Source organism: Ornithodoros turicata, chromosome 1, assembly GCF_037126465.1.
Source record: "Ornithodoros turicata isolate Travis chromosome 1, ASM3712646v1, whole genome shotgun sequence".
Taxonomy (NCBI): domain Eukaryota; kingdom Metazoa; phylum Arthropoda; class Arachnida; order Ixodida; family Argasidae; genus Ornithodoros; species Ornithodoros turicata.
The window spans coordinates 13,514,023-13,532,584 of record NC_088201.1 but is presented as its reverse complement, the minus strand read 5'-3'; the positions used below and the strand labels follow the sequence as shown (position 1 = coordinate 13,532,584).

The 18,562-nt window shown below is 46.7% G+C and overlaps 1 protein-coding gene across 7 annotated transcripts in view; it reads left to right on the top strand.

Annotated features, from left to right (window-relative positions):
- Positions 1 to 18,562, top strand: part of LOC135377519 (nucleolysin TIAR-like) — a 231,867-nt gene that overhangs the window by 173,305 nt on the left and 40,000 nt on the right. For all 7 annotated transcript variants that reach the window (XM_064609993.1, XM_064609996.1, XM_064609992.1 and 4 more), the window contains one exon: positions 6,958 to 7,015. In XM_064609993.1, the coding sequence (XP_064466063.1) occupies positions 6,958 to 7,015 (58 nt within the window). The remainder of the gene's footprint in view (positions 1 to 6,957; positions 7,016 to 18,562) is intronic.

Below are 18,562 nucleotides of genomic sequence, written 5' to 3'. Positions count from 1 at the left end.
AATATGTTCACCCTGCGGACAAGTAACGCATAATTTTGGTGTTTTTCACAATGGTTTCATTATTACTTCATCGCGACATTGGTGTTCAAAGCCAGTTGGGTCCACTCTGCTGCTCAAAGGTGCAGAAAGTGTCATCCCGTATTGCCTGAACTAATCCATAGTTCCTAAACAGCGCCACTTATTAGTCCCACGTTGAGGATTAATCGCCGTCAGGGAAAATGTAGTAAACAAATGAAAACGCAAAAGTCGCAAACATGCTAGCTAGCAAAAAGATTCCATAAGCTACTTGGCATGTAGAAACGAAAGGCAAAGAAATGGCTAAGAAAAGCATCGCCGCTAATAGGGCGCCTTCATGGCAGTCAGTTATTGTGCAGCAGTACCACAACGTGTCGCTTTAGTTTATCTACTATTTGTCCTTGGCTTTCAATAAATACTAACGATAATGTTTACAGTAATATCCCCGTAAGTTATTTTGGAAGGTTCTATCGTGTGTTTTCAGCCGCGATACAATGAAAAATAGAGCGACAGGGAGACTAAAAGAAAGGAAAAAGCTTTTCGGCGAACCTTTGACGTTTTCCTCGGTGTACACGAATTCACAGATCTTGTTTACTGCCGCGCTTTAGCCATATTTTATTAATCCCCCCCCCCTCCCTCTTAGTCGAATACGTTCTAATCCCTTTTACCGCCTCGATTTATACTTATCCTTCGTACCTTTCTCCTTCGCTTTTCCATTCGAGGCAGAATTTCTATTAGGTGGTAAGTGCCTTCCCATCTCGTCTTTTAAGTGGACAATGCGCTCATTCGATGCCACCTCACAAAGGAAAAATCGTCCTCTCAAAGGACCATTTGAGAGATTTATTTAAACCTAGAGGTGAGGCGTTTGATTTCTCGCGACGAAGAAGCTTGTCGTCAGAAAAAATTTGTAGGGTGCTAAGGGTGACACTATTATTAGGCTGGCAACGAGGCATGGCGTAATCGCCAGGTCGTGCTGCATTATTAAAGCACTCTACCATCCATCGATTGCCAGTAGCGGCGATGCACTTCCCGTCCGACGGCAACCCCGCCTGATTGAACAGGGTCTCGTCTTGGAAGGCCCCACGCCCATTAGCACCCGCTGCCGTCGCAGCGATTGATCTCGGCCGCTCGCGATCGCCTTTTAAATATGTGAACAGCTCGTTTTTCAGAATACGCCGTGACATTTGCTCTCTGAGTACCTCGCCCAGCAAGGAAATTCGATTTCAGTAATACCTGCCGTTTATGCGAACGTCGATGGGCGCGTCCCTCTCGCTCGTTCAGCGCCTTTCGACGAGGCTGGGATGAAAAGCCCAAGCCTGAAGGCTTACGGTACATATTGTCCGCGTCGATGGCGGTTTAGGAAAACGGAGTACGACTAAGTTAGAGAGAACGTTTAGCCTGTTTCTTGAGGCACTCATGTATCGAGCTCCTTGAAGAACTCTCTCGCGTCTCTTCCTGATTGGTGCGGGACCACGAGAGCTTTCAATGGAGCACGACTATTTAGCCCGTCAGCTACTCTTACAAAGAAAAAAAAAGTGTTGTTGTATTTACTACCTCGAAGGTTGTAACTTATTGATACAGATTTTACTTCCTTCTTAGTGACACAGGGTTGTAACCGGGGTCTGTCTAGCTTCCCTGCTGTTCTACATGGACGTTTATCAACTTCTCCGTATGTACGCTTGTGCCGTTATTCGTTATCCCAAACTACTAAAATGTTTTTTTTTTTATCTGGTTAGTAGCACCTTACATCGTTGGTCGTAACAACACCAGGTTGTGTAATGTTACTACCTTCTTAGTAACACAGGGTTGTTACCGGGAAGGTAGTAACATTACAACCTGGTATTGTTACGACCAACGTTCTAAGGTGCTACTAACCAGTTTTTTTTTTTTTTAGCATTTTAGTAGTTTGGGATAACGGATATCGGCACAAGCGTACATACGGGGAAGTTGATAAACATCCATGTAGAATAGCAGCCAAGCTAGACGCGAAGACAAAAGGCTACACACCGACGAGACAACTGTTACACCAAAAGGAATAATATTTGCTCTGTGCGGATGTAAACAAGTAGCCCGCGAAATATCCCATTTATTTGTAGCACTCTGTCAGAGTGCTACTGTCCCCGTCAGGTGTGCCACAAAAAGAAAAAAAAAATAGAAAGAATAAATCACCGCAAGGATGAAACAGTTTCAGTGCTGAAGCGTTTGGCATTTGCTGCGGAACAGATACTCGTATGCACTGCAGCCGCAGCTTCGCAAATCCGGGAGCCTCCTTCACGCGAAAACCGACTTAAGAAGTGTAAACGAGCAGATTTCATTATTTAAGGAACGGAAAACACGCTGCCCTATACCCATTCCTTCTGTCCATTAAAATGCTAATGTATAGCGACTGTGTTTTGTACTGAAATTACTGTTGAATTGCACAAGCTCGCCATTGTTTCCAAGTATTTACCACCGAATGTCTGTTGTAAACCAAAGGGGCGGGCGACGAGGTAACGAGGTTACTAGCTGTTACCCTTTATTGCGTCCGTTGGTAACTGGAGCAGTTACAACCTGATCGCGTGCGTTAAGTTCTGAGCCGTTTGTAAATGTGGCAAAAGGTATAGTAAAGTAGTTAAGGTTGTGAGGGTTGGAACAGCAGCAGTTTCCTACCTTTCTACAACCTTTTTCTTTGAAGAGTGTAGAAAGTCCGCGGTACCGTAAAGCGGACGGTTTTCACGTGAACTAGACAACCGATAAAAGTACGAGGTGTTTGCTATTTTACTTAATTGCATAGTTTTCTTTTTCTGGCAGATTTCGCGCTCATTTCATACGCTAGCCACCATGTACGCCAAAGGCCTAACATCTCCTATACGTCCCTAACAAACCAAACCAAACCAAACCAAACCAAACCAAGCGAGCGCTCAAGCCTGCACGCTAGCGTCGTACTGCTAGCGCTGTAACTGCATATTTAGGCCGGTTAACATTTGTCGCGTTCCCCTTTATGCAGCGATAACTCGTCGTCGAAATAATAGCGAGTTTTTGTACATCGGAAGAACTCTACGAAAACGGTAAGGTAAAAGATATCAAATCGAAGCTTAGCAATGTGATATCACCCGCTTCAAAGAAGCACGGCGATTGGTTTATCGTGTTTTCGGAACCATTATCGTGAACACCTTCCGATGCTATACTAACCCTCCCTATTATATAATTCGGCAGTCACTTTGAGACTAGTAGGGTACGTAAACATTCCTTCTGATCCTTTCAAGTTGAAGTGCGTCTGCTTCTGAACGGATGTTTCTATTGCAAGTAGTATTCCGTTTCGTAAGTGGTTCCGTCGTTCGCTTACCTTCCTCGAGTGCTGGAAACATTTTCTACGAAGGCGTAACCGGATACTCGACATTTCATTTTTGCGCAGCGTGATGCGATCTGTCAATTTCCCCTGTGTGTTGTCTAAATCGCATAAGCTCTCGTGTTTACCTGTACTCGAACGCGTGAAGTTTCCCGACCGAGCGTGGATGCCCCTGGTGATCGCTATTGAGCGCAGTGATCAGCCGGCCTCTCTGGACGGCACCGGGAACGTTGCGCCATCTCTCAGCTGCCATCGGCGGCGTGGCTTCTCTCGTAAATATCTTTTCTTCGGCGTTACCGAGATATTGAGCGCCTTTGTCTGGCACCGGGCTTATTGTCCACGATTGTGCCACATGAACAGGTCTCGTCCGACACACTGACCAAACGATGATGCGTCCACGCGGCCTTACGCATGACCGGGGAATTATCAGCAAGTTAAGGTGTACTTCGCGATAAGCGGTGCATTGATACCTGGCCCCCCTGGCAGCGAGTATCTTCAACGGAGTCGCTCGCTCTGTACTAAACGCGTGGGACTTTGTTGTGTGTTCCACGTACTGCGTATGTTGCGCAATTCTGGTGTTTGTACCGTCGCTGTGTGCAATAGTGGTACGATTGTACATGTTCTGGTTCACTGCGTTATGTCTGGCTTCACTTTCTGTTCAGCTTATTCTCTTCTTCTTTTCACTCTGGGACAACATCTGAGTTCACCGTGGAAAGTTTCATGTCCTGTACATTGCTGGCTACTTGTTGTCCAGGTCCCTTTGTTTAGAAGTGGCACTCTTGTTCGGGTCACTGGGGCTACGTTCAGAGATAAGCGTAACCGTATCGGATAAAGTGAAGTGCAACAGAAAACTGCAACGGAACCGTCACTAAAAATAGAGTGAAAGTATCCGTATGTGTGTGTGCTCAGCATTGCCCACGTGGTGGGCGCTGCTGACGGGCAGTCGGATGAGCCGCATAATTTACAGCCTGTCAGGATCACCGCCTCGACTTGGCGAAAAAGGAGCGAAAAAAGACGGTACCCCCTGATAAATGGAGAGTCGTTTTGCTGGCGATGGATTCCGCCCTCTCGTATCATTACGAGCCAGGATAAAAAAGGCGAGTCTGCCGTGAACGGTGTTCGCGTAAACTGGAGCCGCAGTTGTAATTCCACCCCGAAAATGCCGCGAACCGAAATTTGCCCCACCAAGTAGAAGCTGGCGATAATGCCAACTTGTCTTTCCCGACTAGGAACGGAATTTGGATTAATCGCCTTTGATGTCGGGCCCCTCGGTAGTCGTGCTTGGGGCGGTTCCCGGCTGGTAACCCAATTCCCCCGAGTTGCTTTGCACCGTCTGCTTTTAGAAGTGGACAACCCTTAGTAATAGGGAGACCGATGCGGTGTATAAAGAAAAGTGATTTTGTTAGGGGAGCTTTGTTGATTTGTGCTGCTTTTGAGCAAGTCGGAACGTAACTGACATATCTTTCTTGGCACAGCTTCTACTCAAAACGAACCGCACTCCTGGGTATTTGTAGAACCGCACTTGTAGAACTGCAATTGGAGTGATGGCGTCCCGAATTATGGCGCGATGTTCCGCTGTTGAGCATCGCCTCGTGGTGATCTTAATACAATTATCGAGTGTCGGCGAACTGGCGTCGAGACGTCTGCTACATTAAGTTAAGATTCAATTTGGGGCCGCCCGTTAGTCGCGAGGTGCCTGCACTGGCTCGAGTACAACCCCCTGCCCTCGATCCTACACAGACGCGCCTGGTTACTATGAGCCGAACCACCAGTCTGCGAGCTTGAGAAATTTACTCTGTGCCCAACAGATGTGTATCTCGAACTTTGTTCTACGCTCCCGAAACTGCGCCGCAGCATGACCGAGGAGGCGACCAAAACCGGAAACTGAAGGATGTGTGGCCCGAACGGCATGACTATTTTGTCGTATAGAACAAAATGCAGGTGCAGCACATACCCTCCGGGTCTTCTTGCTCTGTACGGCTCGTGTAACAGAAGCACGCACAAAAAGTACCGCACTTGAGGAACGTTTGGCAATCTTTGAGAAATCTACACACGCCGCGCACGTACACACAAAAAAAGAAATACACTTTTAGTGCAGCAGACCGGAAGTCTTTGGAATCGAGTTTCGACACTAATGGTGGCGACAAGTTTTTCTTTCTCTCTTTTTCTTCTTTCTCTCTCCCTGAGCTGCTAATGCATTCACTTACGGAGACAAGTGGCTCAAGTTTTCACCTCGGGACCCGGTACACTCCCCCAAAACTCCTGCTCTGTCTTTGCTAAAGTTCATGATCGACCATTGAACGTTATTCGCGGTCGAGGATCCAGGACAGGAGGCCTCCGACATCGTTTGCTGTTTGTGGACTGCACCACGTTCACGTCGCCTCCGGAAAATGTTTACCCCTTTCAGGCGCTCGTGTGTATACGCCGAAATAAATCATTAAAAATAAAACATTAAGGTTTTCCGCGCTTAAAAATACACTCGTGAAAATCCACCTTCTGAAATAAATCGCTGAAAAACCCACTCCCTCGAAATAAACACTGCCAAAATAAATCACGCTTAGGGAGGGAAAGCGTCGAATGTTAATTCAAGGGCGACACAACGTTGTTTTCAATGCAACGCACAACTGGAACGTTTTTTTTTTCTTAATATTTCTACCGTTATTAATTATGTGTCTTCTAGTAAGAGCTGAAAAATTGAAATATCCAGCTTAAAAGTGCAGAAGACGACGCGCGTATGAATATAGCGATAAGGGCCCGATCTCGGAATCCACGGTCTCGAAAAGAACAAAAAAATGCGCGACTGCTTTACAAGATGATATGCGTGAATCCGATATCACTCATTAACCGCTCAGCTTCACGAGTTTGCGATGTCTGTGAAAGTTGTTTTAGCGAATGAACTGACCAACGTACGCTTCCGACGTGACCGCCCTACTAAGCCTAACGGCCTCAATATGACTTTTTCATTCTCTAAAACAACGGTGTGACGACTTTCACAGACATCGAAAACTCGTGAAGCTGAGCGATTAATTAGTGATATAGAATTTTTAAACACGGCACATCATCTTGCAAAGCAGTCGGAGCGTTTTCTCTGTTTCGAGATAGGGAATTTCGCAGTCAGGAATATCGAGGCCCTCCCAACGAAAGCGGTACTATTTTTCAAGGCGGACGTAGGGTGCTTCGGCATTCCACCAATCAGAGAGGATTTATTTTGACAGATTTATTTTTAAGAGTTGATTTCGTGTAGTGTACTTGTACTAGTTGATTTTGCCACCGTGGATATTGACAGAGTTTATACTGAAAATTTATTTTGAAAAGTGGATTTTTATTTATTTATTATTTATTTTTCAATGTTTTATTTCGGCGTCATCCCAGGCGCTCGCCTTCTGTTATATTTTATTTACGCCCACCCTCTTTTCCACTGGTACCACATCAGCGCAACCTCGTGTTTGTGGATGGATTGTAGAGCGCACTCTAATACTGTGTGGTTGTACAGAAGGAGAATTGTGGCAGCTTTGTTCCACTCCTCATCTGGTGGCTCGTTGATTTGTTTCTTCATTTGTGTGTGTGTGTGTGTTGTTCAACACACTGTTCTGATGTGCATTATTTCTTTGTAGGAGATGAAGGTAAACTGGGCAACATCTCCCGGCAACACACCGAAATTGGACACTAGCAGTAAGTAACACTCCTGCCACTTCATTTTTAACCATGTGGTGTGCTTGTGCTGCTTGTTAGATGTGTAGTTGTTCGTTTGAGAAAAATCTGAAATAGTTATTCGGCTTCCTTTGAAATTGTGTCAATGATAAGATATACTCTTGACTACTCAATCGGCAAGGGATCCTTCGCCAAGTCTTCAGCTGCGCCTACTAGAGCAGCACCGTGCCAGGGTTGCCAGGTCTAAAACGTGAAAAGTCGCAAACACGCCCTTAAGAGAGTAGACAATTTATCTTGTTTGCAGCAATATTTTGTAGTCAGTGGTGTACAGGCATCTGGTACCACGGGATGTGCTGCAATAAGCGAATTGGACCACGTATGCAGAATTGTCACTTACGCTATAGAACATACGTGATACATAGTCAAGAATAAACAGTTCAATCTGGAGGCCAACCTCTTACAGTAGCCTACGCGGCATCTTCAGGAAGAAACACATGACCAGTGCAAAAGCACGGATCTCAAACTGTGTCACAAAAGCGTATTCGATGTATGACGACTTTATCAACCGAAGTGCCGTGCAAATCTTTTCAGTGCTGCAAAGTCCTTAAAGGAGCATGAGGTGACCCCCTCTTTTTCTTCAGCGGCATGTTTTGCAACGACTAAAATAAGCTCCTACGAAATAACGGTGCGCGCGAGGCTTCTGTTTCGCACACCAAAATCCTCCACTTGGGAATAGCGTATCTGGGAACGAGGTGATGTCCCCCTGTATCCCAATCATGTGACTGGTGAGTAGACCGGTGAGCTGAGAAGAAAGAAACGAAGATAGGCAACGGGGACTTGCCGACGTCGCGCGAAAATCGTGCCAGCCGCGGCTGCTTTCACTGACGGTTAACTTAATTGTGCAGAGACAATGCGACCGCAGAGCGAAACTATTTTGCACGGTGACTCCTGATGGACATCTTGATGAATGAATGAAACAGGGGTTCGAGCCACGTTCAAGGGACCATGAGAGGTTATCTGACAAGCCTACGATCATTTTCAATTTGTTCCTCTGTACTAAAGCATTCACCCTGTGAAATACGAAGTTGAAAAACGTTCAAATAGCGAAAATATTCGATGTTAACCACAGCCGTGAACGACGGCTGCTATACGACCCGCCTGCGAGGCGAACTGGCCGTGACATCATACCCAGGGTATGTGTCCGATTCGCGGACGGTCTTTTGTGAGCAGAAAACTTCGCTGTGAAATATGTTTTAATTTGACCTGGAGTCGTTGATACAGAATCCTACCAGAAGTGTAATGTAGCCCTTGATTGTTAGCATGGTTACCGGAGCACGTTTTCCTCTCTGAGCTTTTTCTTCGTCAGAAAATGTCTCTGTCGGCGGTCTTTTGGGAGCTGCTGCGTACGGGACGATTTATAGACGCTGTGTGCGTCGCATAATCTCTTCTTCCATCGCTGACAATTTCTACTGGTTTCCACGGCAGATATACGAAGTCGTCGTTGTCCGAACCGAAACCATATGCCCACGTGGTCCCGCGGGCTGTGAGCTCCCGGTCGTCCACAATTGGCTGAGAGGACTGCACGTTGATGACGTAGGCTCGCTTCGAATAGATTTATCCGGCGGTGACGCCCCGCTATTTCTGCGTGGTAACTGCGCCCCCGGTGCACTAAAAGTCCAGGTGTTTATGATAGTGAGGGATCACGAGAACCGTTACCAGAGTACTCTGAATTCGCGAAAATCATTTCAAGGTCCCTTTAACTGTCACCTCATAGGCTTTTAGAAACCAGTCAACAAACCGCGATCAGCGACCTGGAAAAATGCTGGCTTAACTTTTCGATAAAGCGTCAGTCCCGCATACCAAAGCATCCTGTAGAATCTTTCCGCATAAATTATCCCGATCTAAGACCCCCGTACCCAGTCCCTCGTAACCAAAGCGCATCATGTCGGTATGTTTTCCACACCGCCTCGGAGCTATATTCCTCGTCTAACAGCGCTGGGCAGTGTTAGCCTTTGAAATGCTAATACGGAATATATGCGAGTTTCTCTGCTGGACTGGAGGAACTCCGAAGGAAAGTGCAAGTCGTCCGTCAGTTTACATATCCATCATCCCTGAATGATAACTTCGTGGCAGTTTGTTTTATCCAGTCGACTCCCCTCCACACTTTCCCCAACCAGTGTCACTTAAGGTTTGAATAATCGCTCTCTTAAATGAAGCGTGACCCTCCTCCAAGTTCACATTTCGCAAACTTTTTTTCTCTCTGTCGTATCTATTTCATTTTGGAGGCAGTTGTTGTATGTACGCTTTTGTATGAAATTCGGATGTCGGCGATTACAGCCCGGGACGCGTATAAATCATGCTTGTTTCCCGTTTCTTTCCTGGCGGGGACAAACTTGGCGCGAGTATCAACTCTCTCGCCGACTGCCATGTCAGTTGCCGATTATTTTTTAAGGCGATTGGAACCCTGTGGTTGCTGTGCACGTAGCCGATGAGCTGGACACATTCCTGATGTGGCATTTGCTGCGATTCCCTCGCTTCTAAGTTCTTCCGAATTATAGGGGATTCTCGTCAGGGCGATTAACATTTGACATTTTTCAGCAGGTGTCAACCCGATAGAAACACACCGATGGCAGCTGCAGTTTTGCTGTCCGCTGATTGCTATATTTTTCTTTGACCATTACCGGCCTCTGTGGCTCAGTCGGTAGCGTGTTCGCCTTCTGATCCCGAGATCGCGGGTTCGAACCCGGCCGCGGACGCCAGCAACTTGGTGGCAGGGTACAAGTTGCTTGGACACGCCGTCTTCCGCGAGGGACGTTAAATACGGGGTGCCGTGTGATGAGCTTTCATCGCACGTTAAAGAACCCTCAGGTGGGCAAGAGCAATCCACAGACCGACTCGCTGTGACGTCGCTCATGGTCTCAGTTGTCTCGCGACGTAAATCCCCAATTATTAAATCTTTGACCATTCTGCTTGACATAAGTGCTCCTTTTCTTTCTCTCTTTCTTTTTCTTTTTTCTTTCTTTCGTTCGTTCGTTCGTGTTTAGAAGACAGTATTATAACCTGTAACTCAGTAAGAATTGACATTTATTTTGTCGTTACTGTCATGCAAACCTTCTCAGCCCCATGTACACCGGCTGTTTTCGATATTTACCTAACATCCCACTTCGAATGCTCGACTTCGTTGTTTTATTTTGCTTACCTGTTTGCGCATTTTTTCATTTATTGCCTTTGATCGTGCTTCCTCATTCACACATTAAATCACCTCCCTGAACGTACGCACCCAGTGATATCGCAATTGGTTATTTCGGCCGCAATCCTAACTTCCCGCAACTTTCTCTGACGGAATTCGGATGATAAAGTTCGTTCCATTTGCTCCAGCGCTTCCTGATTATCCGTTCTCTCTCTCTCTCTCTCTCTCTCTCTCTCTCTCTCTCTCTGGAGAACTGCTCTGAATCAAGAATCGGAAGTAAGCGGAGAATGACTATCGCGCACCATAAACGCCCGCGGAGCTCCAAGTGGGGGCACACTTTGCGTTTAACCTATACATAAAAATAATGGCGCAAGTTAACGTTCGGGTGGGGGTGGACTGACGAAGAAAAAGCCTCATCAGGGGAAGAGCTCTTCGGATGCCTCGCATGTTTCCTCTTGTTCGTTTGCTTAATGCCCATTGCTTTTAATAAAGCACGAGACATTGAAGGAGGATGCGAATGGTAGGAGGATCCTGAGACTCGAGTCTGAAAGCAGTTATCCGCTCCGATTGCTCTGGCTGTTTCTTTTCCTTTTTCTTTTCTTTTTTTTATTTTTATTTTTTTGCGTGAGTTATGAGTGTCGTGCAAAATTAATCGGATTATTAGGATTGTTTTACTGCCATTTGATTTGAGTGCGAGGCTTGCCTTCCAAACTGGTATTCTAACCCTCTCTTTAGGACTGACGGCGCTTGTATCGCTACGGTTTTTTATCTGATGTTGACGCAGTAATGATTGCGTCTTTTCGTATCTGGCCACATCCGTATAAGGGCATTTTCTGGTATGGCACTAAGTGCTCGACGATGGCACGAGGAGACATTACGGAGATTACCTCTTTATGCTAGCATACGTTCGCTTCACCAGAAACAACGCGTGCCCCATTGCGCCGGTTTCGCTCGAATCAACTTGGATTGCTCGCTATTTGTAGTCTGTTGAGATGCGCTCAAGGTGCGTTGTACCGGTTTCCGTACATATGTGCACTGGGCAAAAGCGAAATGGTCATCTCTGTCTATTGTCTGCGTAGGAACGAGCCTTGCAACTGACGTTCGCTCCGTTTGCTCTCCTTTATAGAGATGGACGGGTGCCATTTCCATTGGGAATGGCTTTGCAAGAACCTAATAGAGAGTTGCACCGCTTCTTTTGTAAGACACATCAACCGTGACAGGGTGGAATGCAATGAATGGCTGGTACTGCTACAAATTATGACTTTCTTCTCGGCTTTCTCGACTCCAAGCATCGTGATGCCTAATTGGATTTCGCTAAGTTAGACGTAATTGGCTACGTTGTTTGTTTGCAGTTTTTTTGGGCTGCCCTTCATTTCTCTGTGCACGTGCGCTCGTACAGAACTCCCGTTTTGCCTCGGAGGGTCTTTGGCTCGATGAGCAAATCGCAATTACTTTCTCTCGTTCTTGAAGAGGCAAGTGGCAGTGCGCCGTGAATGGGCTAACGGCATCGCTGTTTTTCTTTCACCAGGAGAAGCAAAAAACTGAAGTCAGATGGAAAAAGTATAGCGGTGAGCCAAGTCCAGGTAATCGGAGTCTTTGCCCAGCAGAGAAAATTGGCGACCCTTCGACGTAACTTGATTTTTAAAGCTCCACGCTTTGCCCCGCCGCGCCACCTGTTTTCCTTGTCGTCAGGCGAGATCTGGGTGTACTGTTTCCAACGGTCGAAACCTCCGTGTCTTTTTGTACATTGATTTATTTTCTTTCGTATATAATCAGCAGTCTAGTATTGGCTGAATGCTTTTCGGAAGCGGATTGTGGTAAAGTTTCCACACACGAATTATTTACTTCCTTACGATTTATTTATCGTCACAAACCCAAGGGTCACAGGGCATTACATGGGTGTAAAAGGAGGAAATGATAGCTACAGCGACAGAATTTCTGAACGCAAACACCGGGGAGGCACATAGCATGACAAGCAACTGTAGACGGATTACAATTATAACTATCACTCATGTTAAACGCAAAGGACAATCTGAACAATAATTCAAATTTACTTTGTGATAATATGAAATTTTACTACAGATGTGAATGAAGAACGATAAAGAATGGATACTAGAGATTCATGCAGGGAGTTCCAAAGCTCGGTGGTGCGGTAATAAAAAAAAATGGATGAACGCATAGCTGTGTCATGAATATGGCTCGCACTTAAGACAATGATCTAATCACTGACTATCAAGCTGGAGGAATGTGTGATGTGTGCAACGAAGGAGAGTGCAAAAGATATGGAACAATGTCAGAGTTTGAATCCTTGGGCGATTATCTATAGGATCGAAATCGAAAGTGGATTTAAGACCAGTGACACTAGTGGAGTAGAAGTACTCGCCGGCAATAAAACAAATGGCATACTGAATTGTTTCAGTGGCTTCCGACAGAAAGGACTCTGTGAGGGTGCTAGATACAGCATGCGTACTACAGCTTCGGGCGTATGAACGTGGTGTAAGCCAGACGTTTGACATGGGGATGCTCCCGACGAAGATTGCGCTTAAAGAACCCTAAACAGCTGTTAGAATCATTCATGATGTATGAAGGGTAGAAGTAATGTGGAGGCCCAAATACTTATGGCATGAAGTGTTAGTAACAGGCGTACCGTTGAGTGTGTACGGGTAGGTATGTTGTTGTTTGCCAACGTACATTTCGATAGGTTTAGCGGCATGAGCCATGTAGAGCACCGTGAATCTAAGGCGCGAATATCGGTCTAAAGGGGTGCACGGTCAGGTGGAGATGTGAAATGCCTGTATATGACACAATCGTCGGCAAAAAGACGAATTGTAGAGTTAAGGTTAAGCGGGAGATCATTGATGTAAATGAGGAATAATAACGGTCCCAGAGCAGACCCTTGGGGGAACACCAGCGGTAAAAGAAGAGCAGGTGTTGTTAACAAACGAGGACTGCTTGATGGACAGGGGATAGTTAGGAGCCCATTGCATGAAGGTTGCTGGGAGATTCAGTTGGGTTAGTGTTGCGATCAGTCGATTGCGAGGAACTTTGTCAAAAGCTTTCTTAAAGGAGGGGAAAACTCGTGTATGCAGCTATTGAGTTACGGGTGGAATATTGGTCTTCTACGCTTCATAATTCTATTTACACGTTCTTGTTCAATATTCTTCTTCGTAACGGATGCAACGTTAATACAAAAACGCACTTTTTTTTTTTTCGTATACGGGCGACTAGAAGTGCCGCCATCCAGTTACCTCTATCCGTTGTTACGCCATTTGTAGAATTGTAGCACCCACTCAGACGCTAATGCGGAAGTACACATAACGTCGTCTGCTCTAGATCGGTGAGCAGTCTAGAAGCAGCGAGAAAAAGTGACAGACTTGCGCGAGTTGGTAGGATATGGCCTAAAATGTTGGACAGAAAATGTGGGTCCGTGCAATATACTTCTAATCGACATTCCTTTGACACACCTTGTTTTCAGCGATGTGGTGTTTAGTGCTTGCTCTAAGTGTCAGATCGTGAAGTGCAATTCACTTTCATTCTGACTCCGACGACACCACACACCGCAGGCATTTCGTCCTCAAAGCACGCGGCGCCAAAATACCCTTTCGGCGATGAAGCCGTCCTTCCTGGCTGACTTTTCCTGACAAAATAAATAATCCCCCCCCCCCCCAAAAAAAATAAAAATAAAAAACGAAGAGAAGAAGAAATGCGTGCGTACGTTGAAAGACAGTTGCGGACCGACCGAGTGACGAACCGATCAGTAGCCCTGGTTACCGTGATCGCATTGGTATAGGGTACGGACCTATATCGGATTCATCTATACAAAAGGTGTCAGAGGTGGGTGCCGACACAATCGGCGGGCTCGGTATGTATGCCCTTGTCAAGATTTAGTGAAGATCGTGAATGAACAATGCAAGCTGCATGGTACAAGAACGGCCTCGGCGAAAGCCGTGCTGAAGAGGAAACTGAGATTAGAAAATCAGTTAAGTTTGAAAGCATCACGTGTTCTGGGAGCTTACAAACCGTACTTACGAGCGTTACAGGTCTATAGTTAGGCGGATTACTTTTGCAATCACCCTTATGGAGAGGAATTACCTTACCGAGTCTCCAGTCCTTAGGCACCTCCCCGCTTGAAAGTGATTGGTTGAAGATGTCCGTGAGGAAGTAACTCGACATGTGTTTGGTATGAACATCACCTTTCGTGTGTTTGGTACTTTTCAGTATCTTAGACCATCAAAACCCGAGGAAGCAGATAGCGGAACGATTAACTTACAGATGCCGTTATACGAGACACTGAAATGAAACGATTACCTGTCATTAACGCGTGCAGGGATATTCCTTGGCCACGTTGCGTTTCATCGGGTTTCGCTCAATACCAGACTAAACACTGCCTCATTCTGTATAGCAAGTAACCGCTGTATCAACGCGGCCGATTCGTGCTACAGCAACATTTCCATTTCTGCATCTAGCTCCCTTGGAGTGGTTCTAGTGCGTGTTAGTCATTCTTTAGCTCTATCATATTTGTAACAGGTGACGTTCTAGGTCAGGCAACGTTGGGGTGTGTTCTGTCATCAGATAGGTCGACACTGACATCGCAGTGACGAATGAACAGAGGAGATGGCGCTATCTCTTCTCCTTCCATATACATATAGTATGATAAGCGGGAGCTTTTGTGGTGCAGTCGAATACATCTCTGCGCGAGCAGACCAGAGCCAAGTTCTTTTTTTCTGTTGTGCCTGTTGTGAAAGGAGTTTGCCTGCTCGCAGAATTCTGCCGTATTCAGTTGGTGATTTTGAGTTTTTCCACCAACGAAATAAACGAAGGGGGAAGAATCTGCTGGCAGTGAGGTGGTATGGCGCATTTGCCCTTGATTACCGCCATCTTCCATTCGCGTGGAATCGACGAATTATGCATACGTGTAGCTCTTTCTATGTACGTTTGCGTTATATAAGATCGATTTTTCAATTTTCTCTCGCCATAGCCGGGGGAGTGGCGTCCCTACGGTGGTTTCCAAACGAGTCCACTGAGTTGAATAGGCAGAAGAGAGAAAGGAAAGCGCCCTCTCTATTGATTCGCTATTTTCCACCAACCCCCCCGGGGAAAAAAAAAATTCTTTGGTCTTTCCTATCTTCGACATGAAAGCAAAATATGATTGAAGGAGGGTTTATGAACCCACTGGTATGCCGCTCGAGTGTCCATAGATCTGGGTGGATGCGAGGCACAAGAAGAGAGGCTAGATTAGCCGTTTCCCAGCACCTCTTACGCTGCATGGCAGGATAAGTACATGCAGTAAGGGAGCCTTCACGTCCCGTAAGTCATAGCGACTTGTACTTGTGACGTCACAGCTGCTGCTTCATGACCTGATAACGGCAAACACATGTCTGCCATGTACTATAAAACCCTTAATTTTAGCGTGCCCTTAATTTTCGCGAATCGAGAAAATTCGCGAACTTCAAGGGCACGGGAAAATTATAAAAACAGCGGAGGAGGAGCTAGAGGCGCTCGCGAAATTTAGTGGTCCCTGTTACTCGGTTCGCGAAAATTTAGGGCCGCGAAATTAATAGGTTTTACAGTATTCGATTGATGTGGCGTTGTCCACCATGTAGCTCTGGATAGGACCTGAGCCCCTACGTCACCGATTACGTAACGCCGCCGCGCAAAGGATGCTGGTGGGCACCTATCAGCCTTCTCAGCTACGCGTTCTTTCCGCTTCTGGCTCACCACAGCAAAATATAACCTCGAACCGGTCTTCACGTGATGTCACATGTTTGTAAACAGGGGGTCATCTGTAGGCTGCGGAGTTGATCCTCGCGTGTACCCCGTGTACTCGGATATTCGTGCAAGCTGTAATGTTTGTTGACCTTCCCATAGGCCTCCCGTGACCTATTTGGAATTGCATAGTTTCATCTATCTTATGTCATTTTTGTGCGCAATGTGGTCGTGTGTTATGAGATTTAGAGCCCGGCATGGACAAAAGGCGCAATAAATGATCACTTCATTTCCATGCTGCAGGCAGCCAAGGAAGGTTTTCTTTTTTTTTTTTTTTTTTTTTTCAAATTAGGGGTTTGAGTCGGGACAACTACGAGGGGTGTTCAAGTCAAACCGTGACTTTTCATTTTTCGCAAAAGTAAAATGAAGTTACAGGCGAGAAATTAGTTTTATTTTCCAACGTAATCTCCAGCTGCATTAATGCACTTGTCCCAGCGTTTCACGAGGCCTTGGATGCCAGCAGCGTAGAAATTCTTACCGGCGCGTAGCATTCTTGGCCTCGCCGTCGCAGCTCAAGTGGCGGCCCCCAGGGAACGCCTTCAGTGGCCCGAAGAGATAGAAATCGCTGGGGGCGAGGTCTGGACTGTAAGGGGGATGTGGCAGCAACTCCCAGCCAAGTTCCTGTAAGGTGCGTGTCGTGAGATGCGCGGTATGCGGGCGTGCATTGTCCTGTAGGAGGAGGACTCCTTCCGTGATGAGGCCCGGCCGCTTTTCCTTCAGCGCCTTATGCATATCCCTGGGAACCTGGCAGTAATATGCACTATTGATGGTGATACCACTGGGCAGAAAGTCAACATGAACAACGCCAGCCTTGTCCCAGAAAACCGTGGCCATGACCTTACCCGCAGACGGGGTGCTTCGGAACTTCTTGGGAGCTGGCGAGCCAGGATACTTCCACTGTTTTGATGCGCGTTTAGACTCAGGAGTGAAATGGTGCACCCACGTTTCATCGCACGTGATGATCCGATCAAAGAACGGCTGTCCTTCAATGTCGAAACGGTACCTTAGACTCTTGGGAGATTTCAAGTCTTCTCTGCCGGTCAAACACGGAGAGCTGCCTCGGGACCCAACGGGCACTAACTTTCCGAAACTGGAGGTGTTCATGAATGATAGTGTTCAACGTTCCCACAGAAAAGTCTGTCTTTCGAGCCAGTTCGAGACATGTTATCCGTCGGTCCTTGAGGATCAGGCGCTCCACAAGTTGGATGTTCTCAAGAACTCTGACACTGGGCTCTGAGCCGGCCGGGATCGTCCTGCACCGACGTACGGCCGTCTCGGAACCGTTTGCACCACTCAAACGCTTTGCTGCGGCTAAGTATATCGTGGCCATACCGAGCCTGAAGTCTTCTGTGAATTTCAGATTACTTTACGCCTTCATTCACGAGAAACTTCATGACAATTCGCTGTTCGATGTGCGCGCTCACCTAGTTGTCGGCCATCTTGTCCAGCACGTGTCTTCTGTTTTGCACAAACTTTGGACCACCACGTGGTGAACGCGGAGGTCTGTCGCGTGTGAAAATGACGAAAAAGAAGTAGCGCGAGCCATTTGTCCACTCAGGAGACAGAAAGTCCCGGTTTGACTTGAACACCCCTCGTATGTTCGTGAGTGGTGCCAACGTGGCCGACCCACGGAGGATGACGTGTCTAAGTAATTTCTGCCGCGCCACGAAATTGTTGGCGTCGACTGCAGGGTTCGAACTCGCTGTCTTCGGATCAGTACGCGGACACGTTAGCAACCTAGGCCGGTAAAGGGAATGGTTTGATGACTGATAAGATGGCAAGTGATTATGCTTTCATTTAGTCACCTATTCTGGGGATAAATGGCAGCATTCGCACGGCATGCGTCGATGAAGTGCGTGACACTCATCTTTGGCTCCATCGATTTCACCCATTTTCTACGAAAGATTAATATGAATGGGTTTTCCCGCACTATTTCGCACGTCTCAGCCATATTTTAACAGCCTGATTGCTTCGTTAACAATTCTAATGGATCCAGTACTTGGTTCATTTTGAAATGCGGCGCATAAAGAATATTGCAAGTGGGGCTAAATGTGGACTGGACCTGTAATTCTAATAGGACAGATTGGCCGTATACAGTATCATGGAAGCACAATTTATCCACGATGCACACAGTTCGCTCACCAACCAATAATGCATGCTCCTGTCGTTTGCGCACGGAATGCTTGGCAAAATTGGTCTGAAGCCGGTGCCCATTTCACCTACTCTGACAGCGTTGAGTGCTACTGGTGAGGGCCGACCTGCTGGGGATGCTCATGAATGGGGAAAAGAAGTCATTTTCTCGATGCACCTTCGCTTTCGCTTCCCCGGAATTGCTTCGGGCCTCATTTGCATCCGAGTAAATGTTTTATTGGTATTGGGGTAATATCCTATTCATGGACATATCGACGACTCTGGTACAATATTGACCCAGTTGTTTATGCGCCAATCCACGACACGGCGCTACGAGCGCGCCTGCTGCCTCATCAATATTATGCCTGGAACATTCGCCTAGTGCATCAGCGATGTGCTCTTAAGCCGCGATTTCACTGCTTTGAAGACAGCGGTTGAATGTTTGATTTGTTTTTTTAGCGGCCCACGGGAACCGCCGCTGA